Source organism: Schistocerca gregaria, chromosome 2 (genome assembly GCF_023897955.1).
Source record: "Schistocerca gregaria isolate iqSchGreg1 chromosome 2, iqSchGreg1.2, whole genome shotgun sequence".
Classification (NCBI taxonomy): Eukaryota; Metazoa; Arthropoda; class Insecta; order Orthoptera; family Acrididae; genus Schistocerca; species Schistocerca gregaria.
In genome coordinates, this window is record NC_064921.1 from 59,651,642 (window position 1) to 59,674,805 (window position 23,164).

At 38.1% G+C, this 23,164-nt stretch overlaps 1 protein-coding gene across 1 annotated transcript in view; it reads right to left on the bottom strand.

Moving 5' to 3' along the window:
* Positions 1-23,164, bottom strand: part of LOC126336311 (MFS-type transporter SLC18B1-like) — a 341,991-nt gene that overhangs the window by 39,432 nt on the left and 279,395 nt on the right. Inside the window, exons 10-11 of the mRNA XM_049999851.1 lie at positions 14,926-15,000; positions 1,239-1,332 (exon numbers count right to left, since the gene is read on the bottom strand). Of these exons, the coding sequence (XP_049855808.1) occupies positions 1,239-1,332; positions 14,926-15,000 (169 nt within the window). The remainder of the gene's footprint in view (positions 1-1,238; positions 1,333-14,925; positions 15,001-23,164) is intronic.

Below are 23,164 nucleotides of genomic sequence, written 5' to 3' on the forward strand. Positions count from 1 at the left end.
CAATGCCTTCACAGACAGACACTATCCTTCAGACCTAGTCAAACAAACATATCTCTCGTGCCTTTTCCCCTTAGGCCCCCAATCCTCCCACCACCTTCAAGAAACAGACACAAATGAGTGTCCCCTTCATTATCCAATACCACTCTGGACTGTAACAACTGGACTACATCTTTCACCATGGCTTTGATGACTTATCCCCATACCCTAAAATGATTGACACCCAAGAGCCTTCCCAGCCCTCAGGAAGTGGCGTTCTGCTGCCCACCCAACCTCCATAACATTCTAGTACATCAATATGCCATTCCCAATCCCAACCCCTTACCCTAAGGACCATATCCCTGTGGAAGACCTAAATGCAAGACCTGCCCAATCCACCCACCCAACACTTCCTATTGCAGTCCTCTCACAGGCTTATCCTACTCCATCACAAGCCGACCCACTTGTGAAAACAGCCAAGTCATGTACTACCAGAGCACAGCTTTTTTTTTATTGGTATGACTACAAACCAGCTATCCACCAGGATGAGTGGCCACTGCCAAACTGTGGCCAAGAACAAAGTAGGCCACCCAAAGGCACAACATGCATATGAACGTAATGTACTTTAAATCAATGGCTTTTTCACTACCTCAGCCACCTGGATCGTCCACTCCACAACCAGTTTTTCTGAACTGCACAGATGGAAGTTATCCTTAAAACACATTCTTCAGTCCCAAAAATATCCTGGCCTCTACCTATGGTGACATAGTTCTCCACACCCTCCACCTGACAGTTTCCACCCCATAAATCCTATCATCCCCTCATTATTCTTATTTCCTACCCTCTCTGTGTGTGCCCCCCTTTGTCATTGCACCCACCTATCTTTCTCTGCCCCTCTCCTTTTTCACTCCATCTGCCCCCCTCCACCGCCTCCAAACTTCCCTGCCCCACATCCTACTTACTCTGCCCCTGTTGACAGTCTAGTCTCTGCAAATACTGCCAGATAGTCCTCTTCTATCCCTCCATCCTTGCACTGCTATGAATGTATGAGTGTTTCTCTTTTTTTTCTGACAAATGGTGTGGCCTAAAGCTAATGTGTAAGTGTCTTAAATGTATCTTTCAGCAACTCAATGTGTTACCTTTACAGTAAGTATCAATCTGTCCATTCCTTACATTTTTCATTTGTAACCTGTTTACTCTTTATTGTTCATTTTTGCAAAAATCACAAAAAGTTAGAGTATTCTCTTACAGCTATAACTCACCAACAGCAATGAGAGCCCAGCCATAACAGTTGAACAGATAGGGAAGCCATAGTACTCCATAACAGTACCACCTACAGAAGGCCCCATAACTTCCCTGAACAAAAGAAAATTGAGTATTATTCGCATATAACAAACATGAAACTATGAAACTATTTCAGAACAAAAACTATGACAACTTTTTAAATTTTTTGAATCTGTCATACTAATTACAGTAAATATTTAAACAAACCAACCTGTACCTGGCAACTAAGAAAGTGATATTAAACATTTTTTTACATGTCATGAAACTTTTCACATTGAAACAATGTGTGTGCTGTTTTGAACTTTCAAGCAAATTAAAATGGTGTGCCAGACTGAACTCAACCTTGGAATCACGTATTTTACAGAAAATGTGAGCACTGCCTGTGGAAGCTGAGGTTCAGAGTTTGAATCATGCACTCAGTTACAGTCTTCCAGGGAGTTTCATTTCTTCACATAAATATAAGGTGAGAAATTACCACAACACCCTCCTTCCCCAGAGAAGTTGATTGGGACATTAAGAAATAAAATTAAATTTATGGTTTTAGAAACAGTGACTTACACTTCCAGAATGAATCTCTCTTTCTGCAATTGAATGTTACAGCATTTAAGTTTACCACACACCAGTTGTGGATGAAGCAGTAAAGTGGGGAAGTAGTAAAACAAATGATATACTCTGCATTTATCTAGATTTACTATGCACCCACATAAGCTTTCACAATGCAGCAATTGGATTTCAAGCAGCCAGAGAAGACAATGGATCATTATGGAATTTATAAATCTGGAAGTAATTATTTATGAAAAGATAAAAAACTATATCTACAGGCACACAGTTGTTCCTGTTCCACTGTCTGCACTATTAAAAGCAATATGATCTTTTTTCCTCAATACTCTAATTAATATAATTGTAAAATCCATCAATATAATAATTCCATTCAGAATTATAGACATGTGCAAATAACCAATGAGAGAACTTCAGTCTACCAATAAAACTATAACCATTGCTTACCAGTGCCTTTTGCAATATTGACAAATCACCATTTGCAGCATGTTCTTCTAGGTACAAGTCTACTCTTTTATATCATTACATTTGTAGTTACTTGGCAGATTTATGAATTCTATAATGATTTGTTGTCACCTTTTTGACAGTCTGAGGGTGAAAAAAGGGGGAATGAGAGTAGTAGCTGCTCTAGAAGACACTATCAGAGTCAGGTGTGTGAGAGTGAATCAGAAAACAGGGGTAATTTTTTTCTGCTTCATAGGTTGACAGCACTGAATAAACAAGGACATGGCTTGATGTGAACCAATAATATAATGACAAGCCTTAATCTCACTGTTGTTCATTGGGTAGTTCTATTTGTTGTGATTTTAGAATGTTTTATTGTGGAGTGCCTGATTATATGTATGAATCAAGCAAGATATGAGGGGAGTGATTTATTAATGATCTATTTCTGTAGTATTAACTTCCTTTACTTAGCCTTAGACAAGTGTACAGGATATACAAAACATTATATGTGCACAATAACAACAAAGATAAACTAGTAAAACAATGTTAACAGTAAAGAGCTCACGCAGAATGAAGATAATGAGATAAACACATATACAAAAGCTGATTCACATAGATAAATAGAATAAAACTGTATGAGTAATAAAAATATGATGTACTATTCTGTTGATACTATGTATGCAGCAAAATGGAATAAAAACATCCTTTATCACATAGACATGACAAGGCAGTAAAACAGTAATAAAAGAGTTACACCATTGCCACCACAAATGTGTGACCCTGAACACAAATGCTCATATGATTTCCAGAACAAAATCTCATATAAAGTGGAAACATATAGAAGCATATCAAGTACTCCAGTATTGGTGTCACAAAAAAGGTCCTTTGCTTGCAAAAAAGAGATGGAATATTTTATTTTTATCTTATGTGTATAGTTGAGAGTATATGGAATCAAAGTGTCTGACTTTCAAAACCCTTGGGACAACTCTCTGTGGCAAAAGACCACAGAATTTTGCTGCTTTTTTCAGACTTTTGCCTATTGCTTGAAAACTATGCATTCTGCTGAAAATGTTAGCATTACTAAAATGAAACAGCATCGTATATTGTGTCAAATGACCTATTCAAATATCAAAATTGGTGCAGCTGTACGGTCACAATCAGTTGTCAAAGTTCAGTCATTTTAACAACTTGGCTAAAAAGTCGGTTCCAGCACCTGTAACTTAAAAACAGTTACTACAAATGACAAATGTTAAGTTGTCAAAGTTGTAGAGCATGAAGTTTCATGATACAAAAGCATCTAGTTTCTCAGTTTTAGTCACTATTACGTGTTCATACACTTGAAAAAACAAAGTAATTCCATTTAGTTGTTTTTTGTAAGTCAAATTCATTCAACAAAATGAGGATTCCAATAGCAAGACATAGATCTGTCCCACCTTCAGGTGTAGAGGTACCTATAAATCTCTCTCAACTGACATGTCATAAACATCCAAGGCTGCCATCCCCTCTGTTCTTTTGTTATAGTTTCCATTGTTAGCCACACCCAGTATTTGTGCATTGCAAAAGGAACATGTCCAAAAGGAACATGTTCAAAACTCCTTGTGTCTTGCAAATTCACATTTCCTCATATGAATTATTGTTTTTTGTGCTGTCAGCACATTTAAAATGTTTGCAAAAACAGACATAATGTCTTATGGGACAAACAGCAATCAGTGAAATTATACTGTTACTTAAAAACCGTCTTGATTGCAAATATTTTTATTCATATGACCGGTTTCGGTTCATTCAGAACCATCTTCAGATCTGATATTTCAGTTACAGGAGTAACCCGTCCAAATCCAGCAGTTCTCACATGCTACGTCACATGTGAGAACTGCTGGATTTGGACGGGTTACTCCTGTAACTGAAATATCAGATCTGAAGATGGTTCTGAATGAACTGAAACCGGTCATATGAATAAAAATATTTGCAATCAAGACGGTTTTTAAGTAACAGTATAACATTTAAAATGAGTGCTCCAGATCACAAGGAGGTGTGTTTTATACGTGATGGCAATGCGGCAGATGATGATGTGGTTAAAATGAAACATAATGGACTGGAAATACTTCTACTATCCATTAAAGATAGGAAAATCGTAACACATCACAAGTTAACAGGTATGGCTGAAGCTGAAGTGCACACCGCTTGCCTGAAGAAGTACAATAACACAAAGCTGCTTAAATCATCTCTGACAAAAGGCCCTGCACTGTCAATGCCGAATCTCCCACCATACAAGAAATCATTTGTTTTAAAAAAAACACTACTTTTATTGTGGCAAAAAAATGGATGACAATTGGGATAAACTTTGCACACTTCCCTGAGCAAAGTGAAATATTATTCATTAAGTGATGAAACTTGAATTAAGCGATGGGGTAGCTGAAATGGCAAGGTAATGATTGGGCTTGCAAAGAATTGGAAAGTATCTTTTGTGAGGATGTTTGTACTAAAGATGCTCAATGTCATAGCTTTTGTCAGAGGAATTTTTACCAGCCAACCAGGGGTGGAGGAAAAAAAGGAAGCCCTGGATCCGCACAGACATGTGTATCAGTGGAAATTATTTCTTCCTACTTCAGACAACCAGAAGAGTGCTAGTTTTCTTCGCAGGACTTGAAGAACCATATGATTAACTGCTGGGTGTCAGATGTAAGGACCATAAAAACCCACCTCTTCCAGAAGTATGTTGAAGCATGGCAATTGTTGATAGACATAAAAAAAGCTCAATAGTGTGTTTCAAAAGTACAGGCTGCAAGATTCTATGTGATACTTTTTATGGCAGCTAGCTATCAGACCCACGAGAAGAGCATCTGAGAATTGTATGTGCTGCTGCAGATATACTTTGTGAGGACGTCTGTACTCAGGTCTATAATTCATCACAATACCCCCACATGGTTATATCTCATCACATGTCCAGTGATCTATGAATCATTGCTCCTTTTCTCTGAGTTGTTGATTTTGAAAAACAAATCAAGAGTTCTACATAAATTGAAAAAAAAGTGTGTTGCTTTGTCACATGCAGTGACTTCTGCAGTAAGACCATGGCTATTTCTATCTTCACTATTGATTAGGCCCAGTACATTCATGTACATAAGATTCGGATCAAAACTTACTGTCGACACTCTTAGTGCAATTGGATTTGCAGCTCCACATATGGAAGATCCCTATTTGAGACGTCCTTAACTGAATGACCTGAGCTTCCTAACATAGCCAGTGAAGGATTCACCCAGTTCATATTTCATAATGGCAATTTTAACTTCTGGATGACTGACGGGTTGAATACTTTTAATTCCATGGGAGGAATCATGGCAGTCACTCGCTTCAAAGCGATGGAGTATGACAAGAACAGTGATTCGGAAAGATGTTCAACTCCTGAATTTTTATCTACAGTTGGCGTACTTTAGCTGATCACCTGTAAAAAAGCAAATGATGATGGGTTAAACAGTATTAATATAAAGGATCTCAATTTCAACAACCCTGAGTGCTTGAAGGTATAACTCTCTAGATATGAGATTCTGTGGCTTTATGGAAAGTGGAATAAATTCTCACCAATAGTTGGTACATTCAAAAATAATGTGCCTCCCATTCTTAAATTATCCTCCAACTTTGTAAGACATGCTATATACATGTCTTATAACAGCATTGAAAAATATGCATAAAACATGATCAAAAGTGATGCTTTGTCACTTTTGATCAGCTATTTTATTTGAATGTGGTGGATAATGTAAGAAGTGTAGCCAGTGATTCAGAACATGTCACTGTATGATTGGGTGTGTTTCACTTTCTACTGTCTTCCTCATGTTGCATTCGTATAATAACAGTAGAAAGTGGCTTGAGACACAATATTTGCTGAAAAGAGTTTGGATCAAGTTTTGAGTGGGCATGAGTATGCTCAAGCAATAAGAGGAATTATTGCTTCCCCATAACAGACCATCGGTATTTACATGCCATGAAAATAAAGATTACATATATGTGATAATCAACTTTGAAAATGTGATTTGCAGCAATGAAACACGAGGAAAAACACCTAATTATGGGTGTATATTATGGCATGGTTATGCACACAAAACAGTTCACTGAAGCAGAGTATAGAGAAAACCTGACTTTGATAAAATTTTCTTAATGGTGTTTAAATGCATACTTCCACGCTGTTTGTCATATCCTGTATGGCAAAAGTGCTCACCTTTTCTTAAAAGAGATGACCACATTGGGAGACTGAATGGACGCTTCTGAATTCAACAAATTTATGGCTGAACACTACTCCACCATTAGATGGTCTATGGTCTGATATGACAACAAAGCAAACTTTAATGAAAACAATGAAAGTGAAAAGTGGTTTAACTCACAGACATGGGTTTTCCAGACTCTGTGCTCACAAAGTACACTTCACGGATGGAATCCTTACAGAGTGTTTGTCAAAAATTGAAGAATTCTGTGATACATCATCATCATAAACAAGTGAGCAATATGTGGATTTAAGAGCTTCACACAGAGATCAAAATGCAGCAGACAGTGACAAACTTAAAGACTGGCTGTTAAAACATCAACTGTTCAAAAATGTAATATGCTTATGTTGGTAAGCAGTGGAATAATTGGTGATGAATTGGTAAATTGTCATGAGGCATCAGTAGAAAGAATTAAAGGATCACCAGAATTAAAGGAGAGAACATTAAAAGCATCTCATTTCAATGCAACCTCACGCTTATAGCACTTGCATCCTGCACTACAGCTCTCAAGATAGGGAAGAAGAGGATTCCTATGATAAACCCATTAACATTGTTTCAAAGACTGTTTGTTATAAAGCAATCTTACAAAGACTTGAAGTTCTGCATCTCATCTGAACTTTGCCATACCCCATGTTGTCATTCACGGAAGGTGGTCTCAATAAGCATACAAAATCGTCTCTATGATGCATTCACATCTCTCCAAGAGAATGAAGTACCCAAAATAAAAAGCTTTGTGATGGATGGTGGTCACCTGATCCACAAGGTTGTTTGGCACATCAAAGGGAAGTTTGGGGTCATCTGTATGAAATATGAAACCTATTTGAGAACGCACAATAGATCCAAAATCACACTTATATTCAATGGCTATCCAAGTGGTGCTTCACAAAGGAGAACAAAGTATTCTGAAAGATCTCAACATTTAAAGACATCATGTTCTTCATCAGATATCATTTTTGATTAAGATACAAATGCTGTAATCCCACAGGAGCAGATTCTCACAAATGAGAGCAACAACAAACCACTTGATTTTGATGCTCATCCAGAAACCTGAGGATGGAGGTATTCACGTGCTGCAGGCAGAGGAAGATTCATTAATTGCAGAAACAGCTATTCCCCAAGTTGGTGAGTCTGACAATGTGGCAATTGTTAATGAGGGCATTGTTCTTCGAATGGGTCAAGGAAACCACTACAACTTATACCACATCAAACCAGGAAGAGGGGAATCAGCAAGGAGTGTGGCACTCCAGTAATTCTTTCAATTTTAATCCTGAATGTGCCATTTTCAATGATGCCTTCATGATACCACATTCTGTTTCTTTGTCCAAGGAAAAGTAAAGTTACTAAACCTTATGGGGCAACAGCCACACCTCAAAGTGCAAGTTGCTGAATTTGTTGAACCCTCAGGTTCTCAAGATGTAGTAGTACCGGCAGGCAAACAGGTAATGTACGCACTGTAATGGAATTCCAACAGTGTGACTTTGGATGAACTCAGATATGATCATTTTGTAAAGTCTGCCCTAGAAAATCTTCCAAACCTGGAAGGCTACCACCAACAACAGGTGCAGCAGGGTGGCACTCACTGCGATACTACCACAAAGTGCAATGTTGGCTGGGGAAGAAAACTGATCCATGACAGTAGGGCTGAAAGAGAAACTTATCAGGCTTGTTTCCCATGATGATGACAAAAGATACACATACTACTGACGACGATTTTCTATGCGTGCAAAACAGGATCCCCACTATATGTGGATGTCATAAATCTGGACTGAACGGTTCCTCAATTTACAAACACTGTTGGGGCTTATCTCGCAGGAACGCCCCAGAAATTGCTCAACGGGGATGAGGAAGAGATCGAAGCTATGTTGGTGAAGATGGCGCACTGGATTGTGAAGACTGGACGCTGTACCAGGATATGCCACAGTCTCCCAAACAACCTATGTAATAAAATGTGAATCTCTGGCATTTAAATGATGAGAGATGCAGCATCACATACACTACAGAAGATGGTTTCCTGTGCATGCAAAACAGGATGCACAGAAATATGTGGATGCACAGAAATATGTGGATGTCACAAATATTGACTGAACTGTTCCTCAGCATACATAATGTTGTCGAGCCCTTTTATTTGTTCATTTGCACAAATTTTTATATTACCCACATATAAATACATACTGAACATTACTAGTACTTGGTTTTCATTTTAGCAATCCACTCTTGCAAATTAAGGCATGGATGAAAATGAATAAAAATACACATGAATGAAGACACACATGTGCTCATTAGAGAGCCATCTTCTCACAGGACATCAATAACTTTGATTCATAAAAAAAAGAAAAGAAAAGAAAAAAATGGGATTACTTTGGCTTTCAAGTTTATGAATGCTTAATAATGCCTAAAACAGAAAAACTAGATGCTTTTGTATCATGAAACTTTGTGCTCTACAACTTTGATAACTTGACATTTTTCATGTGGAGTAACCATTTTTGAGTTACAGGTATTGGATTTAACTTTTTAGCCCAGTTGGTAAAAATTAACAAATTTTGGCAACTGATTCTGACCAAACAAGTGCACTGATTTTGACATGTAAGTAGGCCATTCAATGCAAAATTTAATGCTCTTTCATTATGGTAATGGTCACATTACTTGGTTTCCAAGCAACAGACAAAAATGCGAAAACATGAAAAAATTTAGAATGTTCACACTTGAAAATGATCGTGATAACAGCCACGTGTAAAAAGTCGCACCAAGACATCACCTGGTTTACCTTAAAGTGTCAAAGTCTCCCTTAACTTATTTATTAATTTATACACATCAATAACATGAGCATTTGTGTGTTGCTATCAGTTTTAAAAATTTCCATTGTGTTCAGTGACTGTACAATCAAAACCAAGCGTGTGATGTTCATCAGTCAGAATTTAGTTTTGAAAGTGCACTCAAAAATACTGTCACTGTCAGAAAGTTTCATAGAGTACTGTTAGTGTTACTCTGTGATTTACATTCTATATGAAATCTACTAGACAAGCTGGTCATCATGTTGTCATGAGTGGGAATCAGTGTGAAAATGAGTAATGTTAACTAAGTGTTTTGTGACCATTATTTGAAAACTCATTACAAAACCAGATTACAGAAAGATGACATACATACAATTAGCTATTGAGTGCTCAAAAATTAGTCACAGGTAATGCAATTTCCAATACATCAATATGCTTTGAGTATACATGACTCTCAACAGTTCCTTCCTAGACAGATTGCACTTAACACTGTCACTCACAAAAAGTGTACAGCTTTCAATAGCTCAATTTCACTGAACTGATGAGTCAACCACATAAATTTTTGCACAGCTTCTCTAGTAGCTACAAACTCAGCTTTAGCTGTTGATAGGGTCACACATGTTTGATGGCTGCAAGGCCACCTTGCTGCTCCACCACTTTACTTGAAGAGAAGACCACTTATGGAACAGAAAGTGGATGCTTCACAGGCATCATCAGTATCACTAAATGCTTCCAACACTTCTAACAGTTCAGAAATTCTGTATCTAGTCTAGGTGACACTGAACCTTTGATGTATTTTAAAATACTGTCCTTTTGGTTTCCCCAGAAATTGGCAAAAAAATAGATATGCCATTTTCAAATACATCAAATATCCCTCAGTAGGAAAATGGTTCAAATGGCTCTGAGCACTATGGGACTTAACTTTGGATGTCATCAATCCCCTAGAACTTAGAACTAATTAAACCTAACTAACCTAAGGACATCACACACATCCATGCCCGAGGCAGGATTCAAACCTTCTACCGTAGTCGTCGCGAGGTTCCAGACTGTAGCGCCTAGAACTGCTCGCCCACTCCGGCCGGCTTTTGGTTAGGAGTTTGAGTCTTTATATCTGTGAACTTTTTCACCTACTCATATTTCTCGGTCAGAGCAGATACAGTATTTGCTTCTGCTGTATTAAATTAATGGAGTATATTTTCTGCATAAACCTTTTGGCTGACAAAAACTGAACCATCATCACATCTGATCAAGATATTCAAGAAATGCCCAACAGGCTCAGTTGTAATCTTGATTTCATTCTGCAGAATACTCAGACATTCACTGATAATACTCATCTTGGATCCAACAATAGCTCATTACAAATGTATAAAACAATTATATACCTATCATCATTAGAAATGTAATATACAGACATGGATCTGCACTACTTTCAGTTCATTCAAAACTGTAAGCTCACTTTTGAACAGACCTTTCCAACATTTTGGAGATTGTTTTAACCCTCTAACATACAAACTTACTTATTTATTTATTTGTTTTCAAATTATCTTCCAAAAAATAATATTTTTTCATTGGTGAAACAAATTCTATAACGAATGACATTACATACAGACATATAAAAATAGCTTTTAAATCTCAAAATAATGAATTACAAAATTTTGAAGATCACCAACAATAAGATCCTGAGTATGCCCACACACTGGACTTTGACTAAAATAATCCAAACCTTGAAGTTATTTTTCAGTTTCTGTAGTTATGAAGTCTAACAGTGTATTTCACCTACTTGGAGGAGCTGGATGGAGCACAGTGGATTTATTTATCCCATACCATTGGGCAAGCAGTCTCTAATGAAATAACATCACATTCTTACTCCCTTCTCAGTTACTAAACTGAATGTCAAACTCTGGATCACTATAGCCATCCTTTTTGAAAGCATTTTCTAAACAGCAATGCAAGAGAGGCTGAAAGTGCCTGTTTTGTAGCTGAATATCCACCTCAAACAAAACACGAGAGCCAAGCTCCAAACACAGAACCAGATGTTCTCTAGCAACCACACACTTAACTATCACTGCTGAAATACTTATAACATCTGTTCTTAAGTTGCCAATGTATACTCACGATTTTAAGTCACTGTCAAAATAATAAAAACAAGGTAACTCAGGATTTTATGTTAAGGGGTTAAATGATAATATATCAAGAGAGTTTGCATACCCCGGTCATGCCATCATGAAACCATTTATGCTGTTCCATGTATACTTCTTCCTTTAGCAGACCACTTAGAAATGCTGAATTCACATCATCAGACTGTGCTAACTATAAACCTTAATCAGCAGCAATACTTAACATTGTTGTAAATTTCCCTATTAACATCTTGCTTGACACAAAAAGAAATCCAATAATTAAAGATAACCTTGCAACCTCCTGGTAATTACTTGCAACCTGCTGGTAATTCTGTCAAAGTCCATACAGAATTATTCTACAATGACACAATTTCTGCTTTCATTACTGATTTCCAACCACTCCAGCCAGGTGACCTGATTGCTTCAGGACAGTTCCTTAATTTATTTATGTCTGCTAAGAAATATTCTATCAAATGCTTGGGTTTCCACATTTGCTCCTTGTTTCAGAGTTGAATCTCTCTTCTACACCCTTCTGGTTCAGGTACATATCCCACTGGATATGTTGATGGTTCACTTTCATTTCCTAACCTGACCCTGCTGTAAACACCAGCCACATCTTTATAGGATGTTGACTTACTTTTCTCATGAGGAAATATTTTCAAGGTTTTTACAGTACATTTTGATTCAAACACATCTCTCATCTGAATGATTCATCAGTAAGTTTTCATGTAGAGGCAAAAACCAACACCTTTAGCATTGCCAACAAGGGCTGTATTGTGTCTTTACATCCCCATGTCTTATGGTACTCTTTTTCAAAAATGTGCATAAAATTTGATCTTAAAAATATGCAGTAGATTCATATGGTCATTCTTCCATGTTAACAACTGGCATGGTGTCTTTCCATGAACACTATTAGGCTCAGTTTGATTATGAATGTAAACAGCACTATTGAGTGTTTCTACCAATAAACACTTTGGCAGAGTCTTTGACAAGAGAATTGGCTATCTTAGTTCTACAAATGTTAGTATGATGAGTACAGCCATTCTCTTGAAGTGTATAGGGATTTACAACATTCAACTTTGTACCATTTGATTTCAGTAATGAACATGGGGAAGTAATCCCTGCAGATCCGCATGGTGCCATGGGAAAAAAGTCTTTAGGAGGTTCAAGGTATTTCATCAGCATCACATATGATTAAGTTTTTGCAAGGTCTGTTTCTTGAAAGAAAAGTGTAACACTGTCAAAAAGATCCAAGACATGTTGCAAATTTTGGCAATGTAGTCAACATGCTTCAGTGCAATGGTGGTCATGAATTTGACAATGAAAAGAAAATTCAAACTCCGTTAATGAAAGTTTCTGACATTAATGTACCAATAGAAAACAAATTTTCTGAGTTGCAGAGTGGTATAGCTAATTAAATTTATAAAGATATTAATGAGTTAAAACAGGCTCAGGCTGGGTTCTCTGAAGCAAACAAACAAACTTACAAATGAGATAAGAAAAATACGAACGTCTCAACAGACATTATCCAAATTTGTCAGAACAACATAACAAATTCTCTCTTGAGCAAGGGAAGAAAAAAGATTAATGAATAGTTCATCTTACAAATGAACAATTTGCCACAGAATTCACTACCTGGGAGTCTGGAAAAGATGAATAGCTCACATAGTAGAGTATTTGTCAGGCAGAGCCTGAAGGTAAGAAAGGAAAGGTCAAGCTCATAAGCTGGGAAATGATGAAAATAAGTGAAAAGGCAGAAGGTCATCAAAAAATTTAAACACAAAAGGGATTAACATATTGCGGCAGAAAAGAAAAACATAAGGGATCAAGCTGTAACAGAAGATTTTTTTGTGACAGAAATAGCTCTGATGAAAATCTTTGAGAGTTCTATTAATAAAATCAGTGAGTTTCATCATGAACTAGAAGTGGTGATACACCAACTTATAAAAATTCTACTGTTTAAAATGATTGCCCATATTCAAATAATATAAGGCTATGAATACATTAAAACATTTCAAACAAAAAACAGGCATATGTGTATAGTTTTCAAAATTCTTGCAATGGAACTCATATTCGTTAAAACACTTGAATTCACAACCTTGGATTAGGTGGTAATACATTTTGTAAATGATTGGGGCACACAGGTTTTTGCAATATATTTGACAAAGTAGAGGGGTTAGGAGTAAGAGTTGGGTTGTTTGTGGGAGGAGACCAAACAGCGAGGTCATCAGTCTCATTAGATTACGGAAGGATGGGGAAGGAAGTCAGCCATGCCCTTCCAAAGGAACCAGCCTGGTATTTGCCTCAAATGATTTAGGGAAATCACGGAAAACCTAAATCAGGATGGCCAGAGGTGGGATTGAACAGTCTTCTTCCTGAATGTGGGTCCAGTGTGCTAACCACTGCGCCACCTTGCTTGGTAATAGGGGTAAAATCGATTGCGTCAGACTTGCTGAAGATGTGATACTACCTGGAGGTAAAATGATATGTCTTCAAAAAATAGATCTAGACTTGAAGGAGGATTGCAAGAATACTGAATGAGAATCAACACGAAGAAAATTACAGTGATGACAGCAGAGGGCAATAAAGATATGAAAGTAAAAACAGAAGGTCAAATGTGCTGGATGCAAAGTACAGATATTTGGGGGAATACTAATTGATAACTGCATGAGTAAGAAAGAAATAAGATCAAGAACTACAATGGCAAGACAGGCTTTCCAGAAAATGAAACACTTATTATGTAGGAAAATAGGTTGGGATTAAGGAAAATCTTTGTTAAATGCTTTGTGTGGAGTGTTTTCCTGTACATCTGTGAATCTGGACACTAAAGAAGAGGGAAAGAGAAAAAATGGCAGCATTCAAGATGTGGGTTTGAAAGAGAATGGAATTAATAAAATGGGCGTATAAAGTGAAGAAGAGTGAATTAATGGCAAGGGTAAAGCAAACTACCTCAACCTACCAAGAAAATGAAAGAAAACTGGATGGGACATATACTTTGAGAAAAAAGAATTCTAACAGCTGCTATCAAAAATACAGAGAAAGGACAGAAGAAAACAGGAAGGAGAAAAATGAAATGGCTGATTGAAGTGAAAAGAGGAAGATACCAGTTTATGAAGCAACTGGCCTGGAACAGGATGAGATTAAGATAGGAATGGCATCAGGAACTTGTCAATAGGTGATGAGTCAGGACTCTAACTGAACACTTGACTTTATGCTAGATGAGAAAAATGGAGATAACTTGAGGAAAGTATTTAATAGGCAGGAGATAATAATAAAATAATCGAATAACAGTATAATGTTTAATTCATACTCTTTCAATAAAAGTAATTGCCAAATTGTGACCAGGTTATTGCTCTGCTACTACGTGACAAATACAAAAGTGAAAAATTAGTGGTTTTGTCATTGCTAAATGCAGTAAGATTTGTTTGCTTTCCTACAGAAGATAAAATACACAGTGCTTACTTCACAACATTCTCAGTGAGTTAGTAAATATTGTAAGGACATTAAATATAATCTTACCCCAGGGAATACATACACGACCACACACCAGCAACCATGCTGTATGTACTCAGCTCATCACTGCAGCCTCCTTCTCTGTAAATAAAAGGAAATATCACAGCACACTTAGTAGTAAGAATATAATTTAACACCTTCAAAGTATCTGCCCACAAACAATCCTTCTTGGTCGAATTTATGAGACTAGAAAATTATCTTGAAGCTATGGAATGGAACTGATCAGCTTGGAAGCAATATAGTTTCATGTTCCATGGATCACTTTGCATGACTAATTGTAATGATGTGGAACAAGTCAGATTAAATTGCAAATATGACTACATGCTGAACATTTATAACAGCCTCACATTTTGTATGATTGAATCATTTCCAAGCAATGTCTCAACAATTCTCAAGCTCAGCATCTTCAGCTGAAAATGATCATCAGGTATATTGTTAAGTCTTCAGGCTTTCCTGTTAATGTGCTAGCATTCTTGGGTTGTCAGCTGTGCTGCCAGGTACTGTAGTATCGCTGGCATGATATTTCATTGAAATGACTCACAGCCTTCATCAGGTGATACCTGAAACTGACCATTGGTTGTAGCATGCCCATAATTTGTACATGTCCATCTACAGCCTGTTCCTTTAGGCACAACCCCAAGACGACTGTATCACCTGACATTTGAATACTGCCTGCACCTGCAAGTGCTGCCCACAAGTGTTCTGGCTTCAGTCCAAGCTAATTCGCATTCACTGAGTTTTTAATAAATCTAGTGGTGAATCCCAAGCTTTGCTCAGCTCACAGCCCATGTCTGGATTGGTCGGTTCTCTGTTAGTTGAATTGTGATCAGCTTCCTCACTACACTGTCCCAATACCTGGGTGTCTGGGACAGGATTCTTGCCCCTACAGATCTCATGGAATGATCAAGTTACAAATAGTTTTTAGCAAAGGCTAATGAAGTTTCTTGTTGCAGATGCATGTGGCACTGGTGTTCTGGGCATCTGATGTCAATGTGTCTTGTAGTGGCTCCAAAATATGACATTCCACATTGATACGTTTCATATTGGCAAGACTTACTATAAATTCCTGTCTTTCATATGCCAAGGTCATCTCTAACATTCTCCAGTTGTTCTCTGATATTGATTGGAGGAGAAACAACCAAATCAGACATTGCTGAACACTATTTAGAACTCTATTGTTCCACAAGCTACAAATATAAGATAATCCTGGCGCAAAAGAACACATACAGCAAAGTTAGGGAATCAATTGAGATTTGACTAAAGGGAAACTAATTAGACAGGACAAGGGATATACGCTGAGCAACACTTGGTACCCTGCACTGGGTCTATTAAAAACACAATGATTGCAGAACTCATCAGCACAGAAGCTGCAAGTAATGGACAGACAACAGAATATTCAAGATTGCCCCAAGTGGGAACAGGCCACAAAGATCTGTGGGTGCAGTTGCAGGTGGCATTCAGAACATCAGGTGGCATGACATCCATTCACAGGGCCAGCAGGAACAGACTGCACATGCAGCAGGTTTGAAGTGGGAGTGGACAGTTGATGGAACAGGAAGGCAGAGGGTAAAAATTACAGACAACCTTCATCTGACAATAAGTCTCAGGTAGCACCTGGTGAAGGTGATGAGTCACATCAATGAAATATCACGTCAGGAAGACTACAATATCTGGCGGTACACTCAACAACTGAAGAATGTCAGCAGGGAAATTGTCAACACGGTAACTTCCAGGAAACACTGTGACTCTACTGACAATCTAATGAGAATTAATTAATACAATTTCCCAAGAAAGCCTGAATTATCAACAATGCACTCCCAACAGAAAAAGTTCATCACACAGAAGACATCACTGGAAGTCAATACAACTTCATGCACATACATGCCATTGGCAGAGAATGTAAATGATTAGAGTTGCAATACTCTGTGACAGGCAGTACAGCCTCCAGAGTTCATTAGTGCTGTTCACATTTAGCATCGTTACCAGGTCTGGTAGATGTAGGGCGATCACTGTGAAGGATATGGAAGATGCTGCATACTCGTGGGAGGCATTGTATCAGCTCCTGACAGAGTCTGAAAGGGGATCCATTGTGGCTCTCCATTTGGCTGGCTTGTCAAATTCTGAAATATGCAGGTTTGTAGGGCATTAAGAAGTGACAGTAGCCTGATGATGGACTGCACGGGAACACAATGGTAGGCATACTAGTCATCAACCTTCTGATCGACCGTGTCTGATCGCAAGGGAAGATCACCTTATTGTGCACTGAGAATACCGTAATTGCTGTATTGTGGGTCTACACAAGCTTTGCTAGTCACACACATTACATCTAAGTTACATGTACAGCTGGCTTCCTAACAGATGACTGACAGTTTTGCTGCTTTTGCACAGAGTACTTCTTGGTGTAAAATGCAGTGGATGCTGTACAATGATTCTTCTGTACGCTGCAGCTTTCTTCTTAGTAATCCAACAAATCTCACTTGAGAAAGAGTGATAGCTCGAAACTGATTTGCATTCAGTGGGCAAAGTAAATCATCAGCATCATTGATGCGCTCCTTTATAAACTCACCTTCACTAAATGGTTTTCCAGCTCTCACTATATTAACTTGCACATACCGCTGGGCTATGATTGCTGTCGTCCTAAAAATTGAAAACAGTGCTCCATAAAATGTTACATCAGTTAGGTGAGAGACATAACAAAAGAAAGTCGCAGGTCTCTCGTGACAACAGCAACTTATGTAAGATTTACCTAGTATCATCAGATCGCTCTTCTTAAATTCAGTCAATTTCCCCATCTGCTCAGAATCTGACAATAAATTTTACTAGTCCTTGTGAAATTTATTATAATGGCATTCAATACTAAACTTCCGCTGACCAGCAAAAATGCTGCACACATATTAAACATTTCGAATTTTCACATTTTTGCACAAAGAAAAAATGATTCTCCCATTCCTTTTTAAAAGATAGCAAATCTCCACTTCTCTGTTTTCTTGATTCACTCTGCATTTTCCAATTCTTCAAATACAACTTTCATTACGTAGTGGTCGCTTCGCATCAATGTCCACAACTTAGCCTGGTACTACACTGCCGCACTCTGCCAGCTGTCAGCACTGCCCTGGGTTAATGTGTTCAGTATGGGGTGTGAACACCTCTAGCAGCAATACAGGCTCAATAACAATGGGGTATGCTGTGAATGATATCATCAATCACATGTTGAGGCAATAATGCCCATTCTTCCAGCAGAGCTGCTTGCAAGTCTTGGAGCATGGTTGGTGGATGCTGACGTGATCCAGCTGTCTCCCTAGTGCATCCCAGACATGCTCTATGGGATTTGCATCAGGAGAACAAGCAGACCATGCCATGCATGCAACATATTCCATTTTCAAGAAAACATCAACCACCCATCCTCTATGAGGTCGAGCACTGTCAGCCATCTATACGAAGTCTGGGTCCACACCACCTCGCAAAAACCACACCCGAGGTCCCAAGACCTCGTCATGGCATCTAACAGTAGTTAAACCTTGCCAATTCACCCATACAATTTCATGAAGGGTTACTCGAGTGGTTCACATAATCCCTGCCCACACCATTAGGGATCCTCCTCGATATTGGTCTCTCTCCACAATGCTTGGGTCCCGAAATGCTGTGTCCCCATACCTTCCAGATGCAAATGCTTGGAAAATCTCTCATCTAACCAAATTGAGACTCATCAGTGAAAAGAAGTTCAGCCCACTGTTCACAGTCCAAGTGGTATGCTGATGACTCCCTCTAGACATTCCCTGCTGTGAACACACATCAGACACACACATACAGCAGGTCTCCAACAATGAAAGTCACTCTGCCAAAGCCTTCTGTCACTGACTTGATACAACTAATCCAGTGGACTCTGTCAGGTCAAATGCCAGTTGCTGTGCAGTACTAAGGCAGTACCATCATGCTCTTACAGCCAATTAACACTCTTCTCCTTCTGATATCATGCATGGTCGGCCCTGCCATGGTCTTCGATATACTGTTTTGTTCTTTATAAACTATCACCACATTTGAGAAACAACAGAATGATTCACATTAAGCCATTGGGCCATATCAATTTGCAATGTCCTGCTTCCGTTCTTCTTATGGCCCTCCACTGCAGAGTCTGGTGGATATCATCTTTGTCACATACTGCCCTGTCTGTGAGTGCATTTGCAGCAAACGTGGATGTGGGACCCAGTACACTCTAAGCCATTTCAGAGGTGCCCTGATGTCATCATTGGCATGGTTGTCCATTGGCTGAAATGCCACAATCCATGCAGGAGTGAACGGACATCTGTAGATAGTTTGTATGATTATACCATGGATTAGACACAAGAAGAGGAAATAGCAATTTGTTGCTTTAATTTTGGACACCAGCATGTTATACAAATTTGTAGAACAAAACTAATTTTATAAGGATATATGATAAAAGTTCAGTTAAAGAAAAATAAAAAATTGCATTTTTGCTAGTGAATGCAATAATTATAAAAAGAGTTCTGATACTTCTTACACTTGCACCAAATGGCCAGTGGTGCAGGGGTGTGCTACACCTCAGAATCAGTGAACCAGGTAACTGACTGTATGTGTGGGTTGCATACAAAGGCTTTTTATAATAGCTAACTCACCATCCAATCCAAATAATGATAGCTGTAAAAGAACATAAAGAAATGGCCCCAAAAAATGAGACTGTTGTCATCCTACAAATAAATTGGCAAAGTGTTTGCAAGAAAGTCCCAGAGTTTGAAAGTACTGTCAAAAAACAGTGGAGCTCACAAATACTAGGTACAAGGAACTAGTCATATGACAAAAGCATAAGTCTAATGAGAAACAGATGCAATGTTTTTTGTCACAGAAGAGAAGAAACTAAAATGTTCAGAACTGAAGTGGACTAGAACTTGCCATTGGCTCCTTCCGTTGACCACCAGGCTTATCCCAAGATGTAAGCAAAATCTGTAGAGAAACGTCTTCTCACTAATCATACCATCATCATCAAAAGAGTCTTTAATCATACAACAATCAGTTTTGTAAGCGGCTGACAATGACAAGACTATCTCTGACATAATACTAAATGCCTTCACTGAAAACTGATTCTTTGAATGTCAACTCATGATGGGAATAGGTTGTTTCTTAAGGCAACCAATAGAACTGGCCTCTTTGAGGATGTCCAGTTTGAAACTGGTATCGATGACCATGAGGCTACTAAAGTATTAAGGGCAACTAAAGCAAACAGAAAAGCTTGCATATTCAGTGAACAAGATGAAGAAGCTCTAGTGTCATTCCTCAAGAGGGAACTTGAAATGTACTGCAATAGGTGCAAAATGAAGTTCAACGATAGTGATAACGGGACGTTCAACAAAACACATTTGGCTTTCACAAGGCCTTCAATGATTAAGATAGCAAAGTCCATCAAAAGGCCTCTGACAAAACCCAAAAAAATTCTGGTCTTATGTAAAGGCTGTCGGGTCAGCTATACATAGCAGTACTAGATTCCACTTCATCCTGTAACTTAATAATGATGTGAAGTTTAATGTCATACATGTCCAAATAGAAGGAGAAGAGAATACTGACAATAATTCTTAAGGTCTTCACTGATTATCAGAATTTTAGTTGTGACTGACTGATCTGAAGCACAGGCCAAGGTCTAGGTTATGGTGAAGAGTGAAAGTTTGTAGAGAATTTGTGAAGCTACTTAATGCAGATGCTAAATCTCAGATCTTGTAAGATACTAACCTGTAGCATAGCCCTTGATCTAGATTACGGTGAAAGGTGGTGGATTGGTTGAGTTGTCAGAGTGGAATCCGACACTTCAGTTTAACCAGACACCCACAGGCAACACAGGAATTCCAATTGACGTTAGTGAAGAAAGAGCAAAAATTTTAACAAATTTTCCCTTCAAAAAGATGATCTGGGATTATTGTCATAGTTTAATTCTTACATCACTGCAAAGATGAGTGTCACAGAAAAGATGATCTGGGATAAGTGTCTTAGTCTGATTCTTGCATCACTGCAAAGATGAGTGTCACAGAAAAGAGTGCTAATGGCTTTGTGAAATTGCTAAAACTAAACAAGCCCCTCACCCCCTTTTAAACATAAGACACTGTAGGCCCTCAAACAAAACCCTGTGTCTAGTGGTTGATGGATGCACAGGTCACACCAGTGTAGTATAGCAAAAGTTGCTCACATGGTTCGCATAACTATTATCACTGACATGCATTCATTGTTGAAACTTAGAAGGTATCCTAATCTCAAACATAATGTACCTCAAAAGGAATGCTAACTTGAGCAGATTCCAGAAGCATCAGTTACACGAATCTCAATTATCATGAATTTCCAGTCACACAAATTCAGAAAAACCTGAAATGGCAGAATATTTGATGATAGATGGATTTATTACAGTGTGTACACAGTCATTTAGTTAACCTGTGCTCCACATGTATAATATGTGGTAAAATGGGAAGCACTGTCTGCCACACACTTCACAATGGTCTGCAATAAAAGGATGTAGACGTGGCTGCAGAAATCAACACTGGATCCGCTGAATGGCATTTTGTACTGGAACAACCACCGCTAAATTGGATGAAAGCAAGAATGGTCACTGCCCACCTTCCGCTTTGGGGCCTTCCATATCTACCTGCTGAAGACACTCTAAATGAAGCAGGAATCATGAGACCTGACTGACTGCTACATCACATGGACCTTTCAGTGCTTCAAATGCTGATCTAGTTTCTCTGGAGACAGAAACATGCTCCTTACATCTTCCACTCTGTTAAAATTCCCTACTCCCTTTCTCCAAAGAATAGGATTTGATTATTACCTTGTAATATTTTTTCCTTTGTATTTCTGTCTTTTTAGACCAAAACTGCAACCAATTTTCCACACTCATTTTTTAACTGCATTATTCATTCCACTTTTCATCCTTTTTCCTCTGCAATACATCAGTACTTTGTACTTCCCTTCCTGAAGCTAAATACTATCAAACGATCAGAGGCAGAGATGTGTGTACCAATCTTCAACCTGTGTACGTGTTTGCTGTTTCTCCTGCATGTGTTTTTCCTTTCTGTGTTTTTCCTTTCCGAAGTATAACATCACTACCAGGTCGATGATATAATGTCAGTTCGTAGTAAAAATATTTCTGTTACTAATAAATCAGATATATGTACAGTATTTAACAATCATTTTCTGAGCATTACTGATGAATTAAATAAAAATTTAGTTTCTACGGGGAAACATATAACTCTCTTGGCAAATGCCTTTCCGAAGTTGATGTCTGAAATACTCTTCTGTGCTACAGACAAGGGGGAGATTGAGTCAATAATTACCTCACTGAAGACAAAGGACTCTCATGGATATGATGGACTGCCTAGCAGAATATTAAAGTACTGTGCTGCACATGTTAGCCATGTATTTAGCCATATCTGCAATTTTTCCTTTAGGAATGGTCAGTTTACTGAACAATTTAAGTACTCAGTAGTAAAGCTGCTTTATAAAAAGGGAGAAAGGGATAATGTATAAAGTTTTTGACCTATTTATATGCCATCAATGTTTGCTAAAATTATTGAAAAGGCTGTGTATGTAAGGATAATTGATCATTTTGTATCACACAATTTGCTATCAAATGTACAGTTCAGCTTTAGAAGTTGTTTAACAACTGAAAATGCTATAGTTTCTTTTCTCTGTGATGTAATGGATGGGTTAACAAAAGGTTTTGAATGTTTTTGTATGCTGTTGTTGTTGTATGTTGTTGTTGTTGTTGTCGTCAGTCCTGAGACTGGTTTGATGCAGCTCTCCATGCTGCTGTATCCTGTGCAAGCTTCTTCATCTCCCAGTACTTACTGCAACCTACATCCTTCTGAATCTGCTTAGTGTATTCATCTCTTGGTCTCCCTCTATGATTTTTAAGATCCGCGCTGCCCTCCAAAGCTAAATTTGTGATCCCTTGATGCCTCAGAACATGTCCTACCAACCGGTCCCTTCTTCTTGTCAAGTTGTGCCACAAAATCCTCTTCTCCCCAATTCTATTCAATACCTCCTCATTAGTTATGTGATCTACCCATCTAATCTGCAGCATTCTTCTGTAGCACCACATTTCGAAAGCTTCTATTCTCTTCTTATCTAAACAATTTATCGTCCATGTTTCACTTCCATACATGGCTACTCTCCATACAAATACTTTCAGAAACGGCTTCCTGACACTTAAATATATACTCCATGTTAACAAATTTCTCTTCTTCAGAAA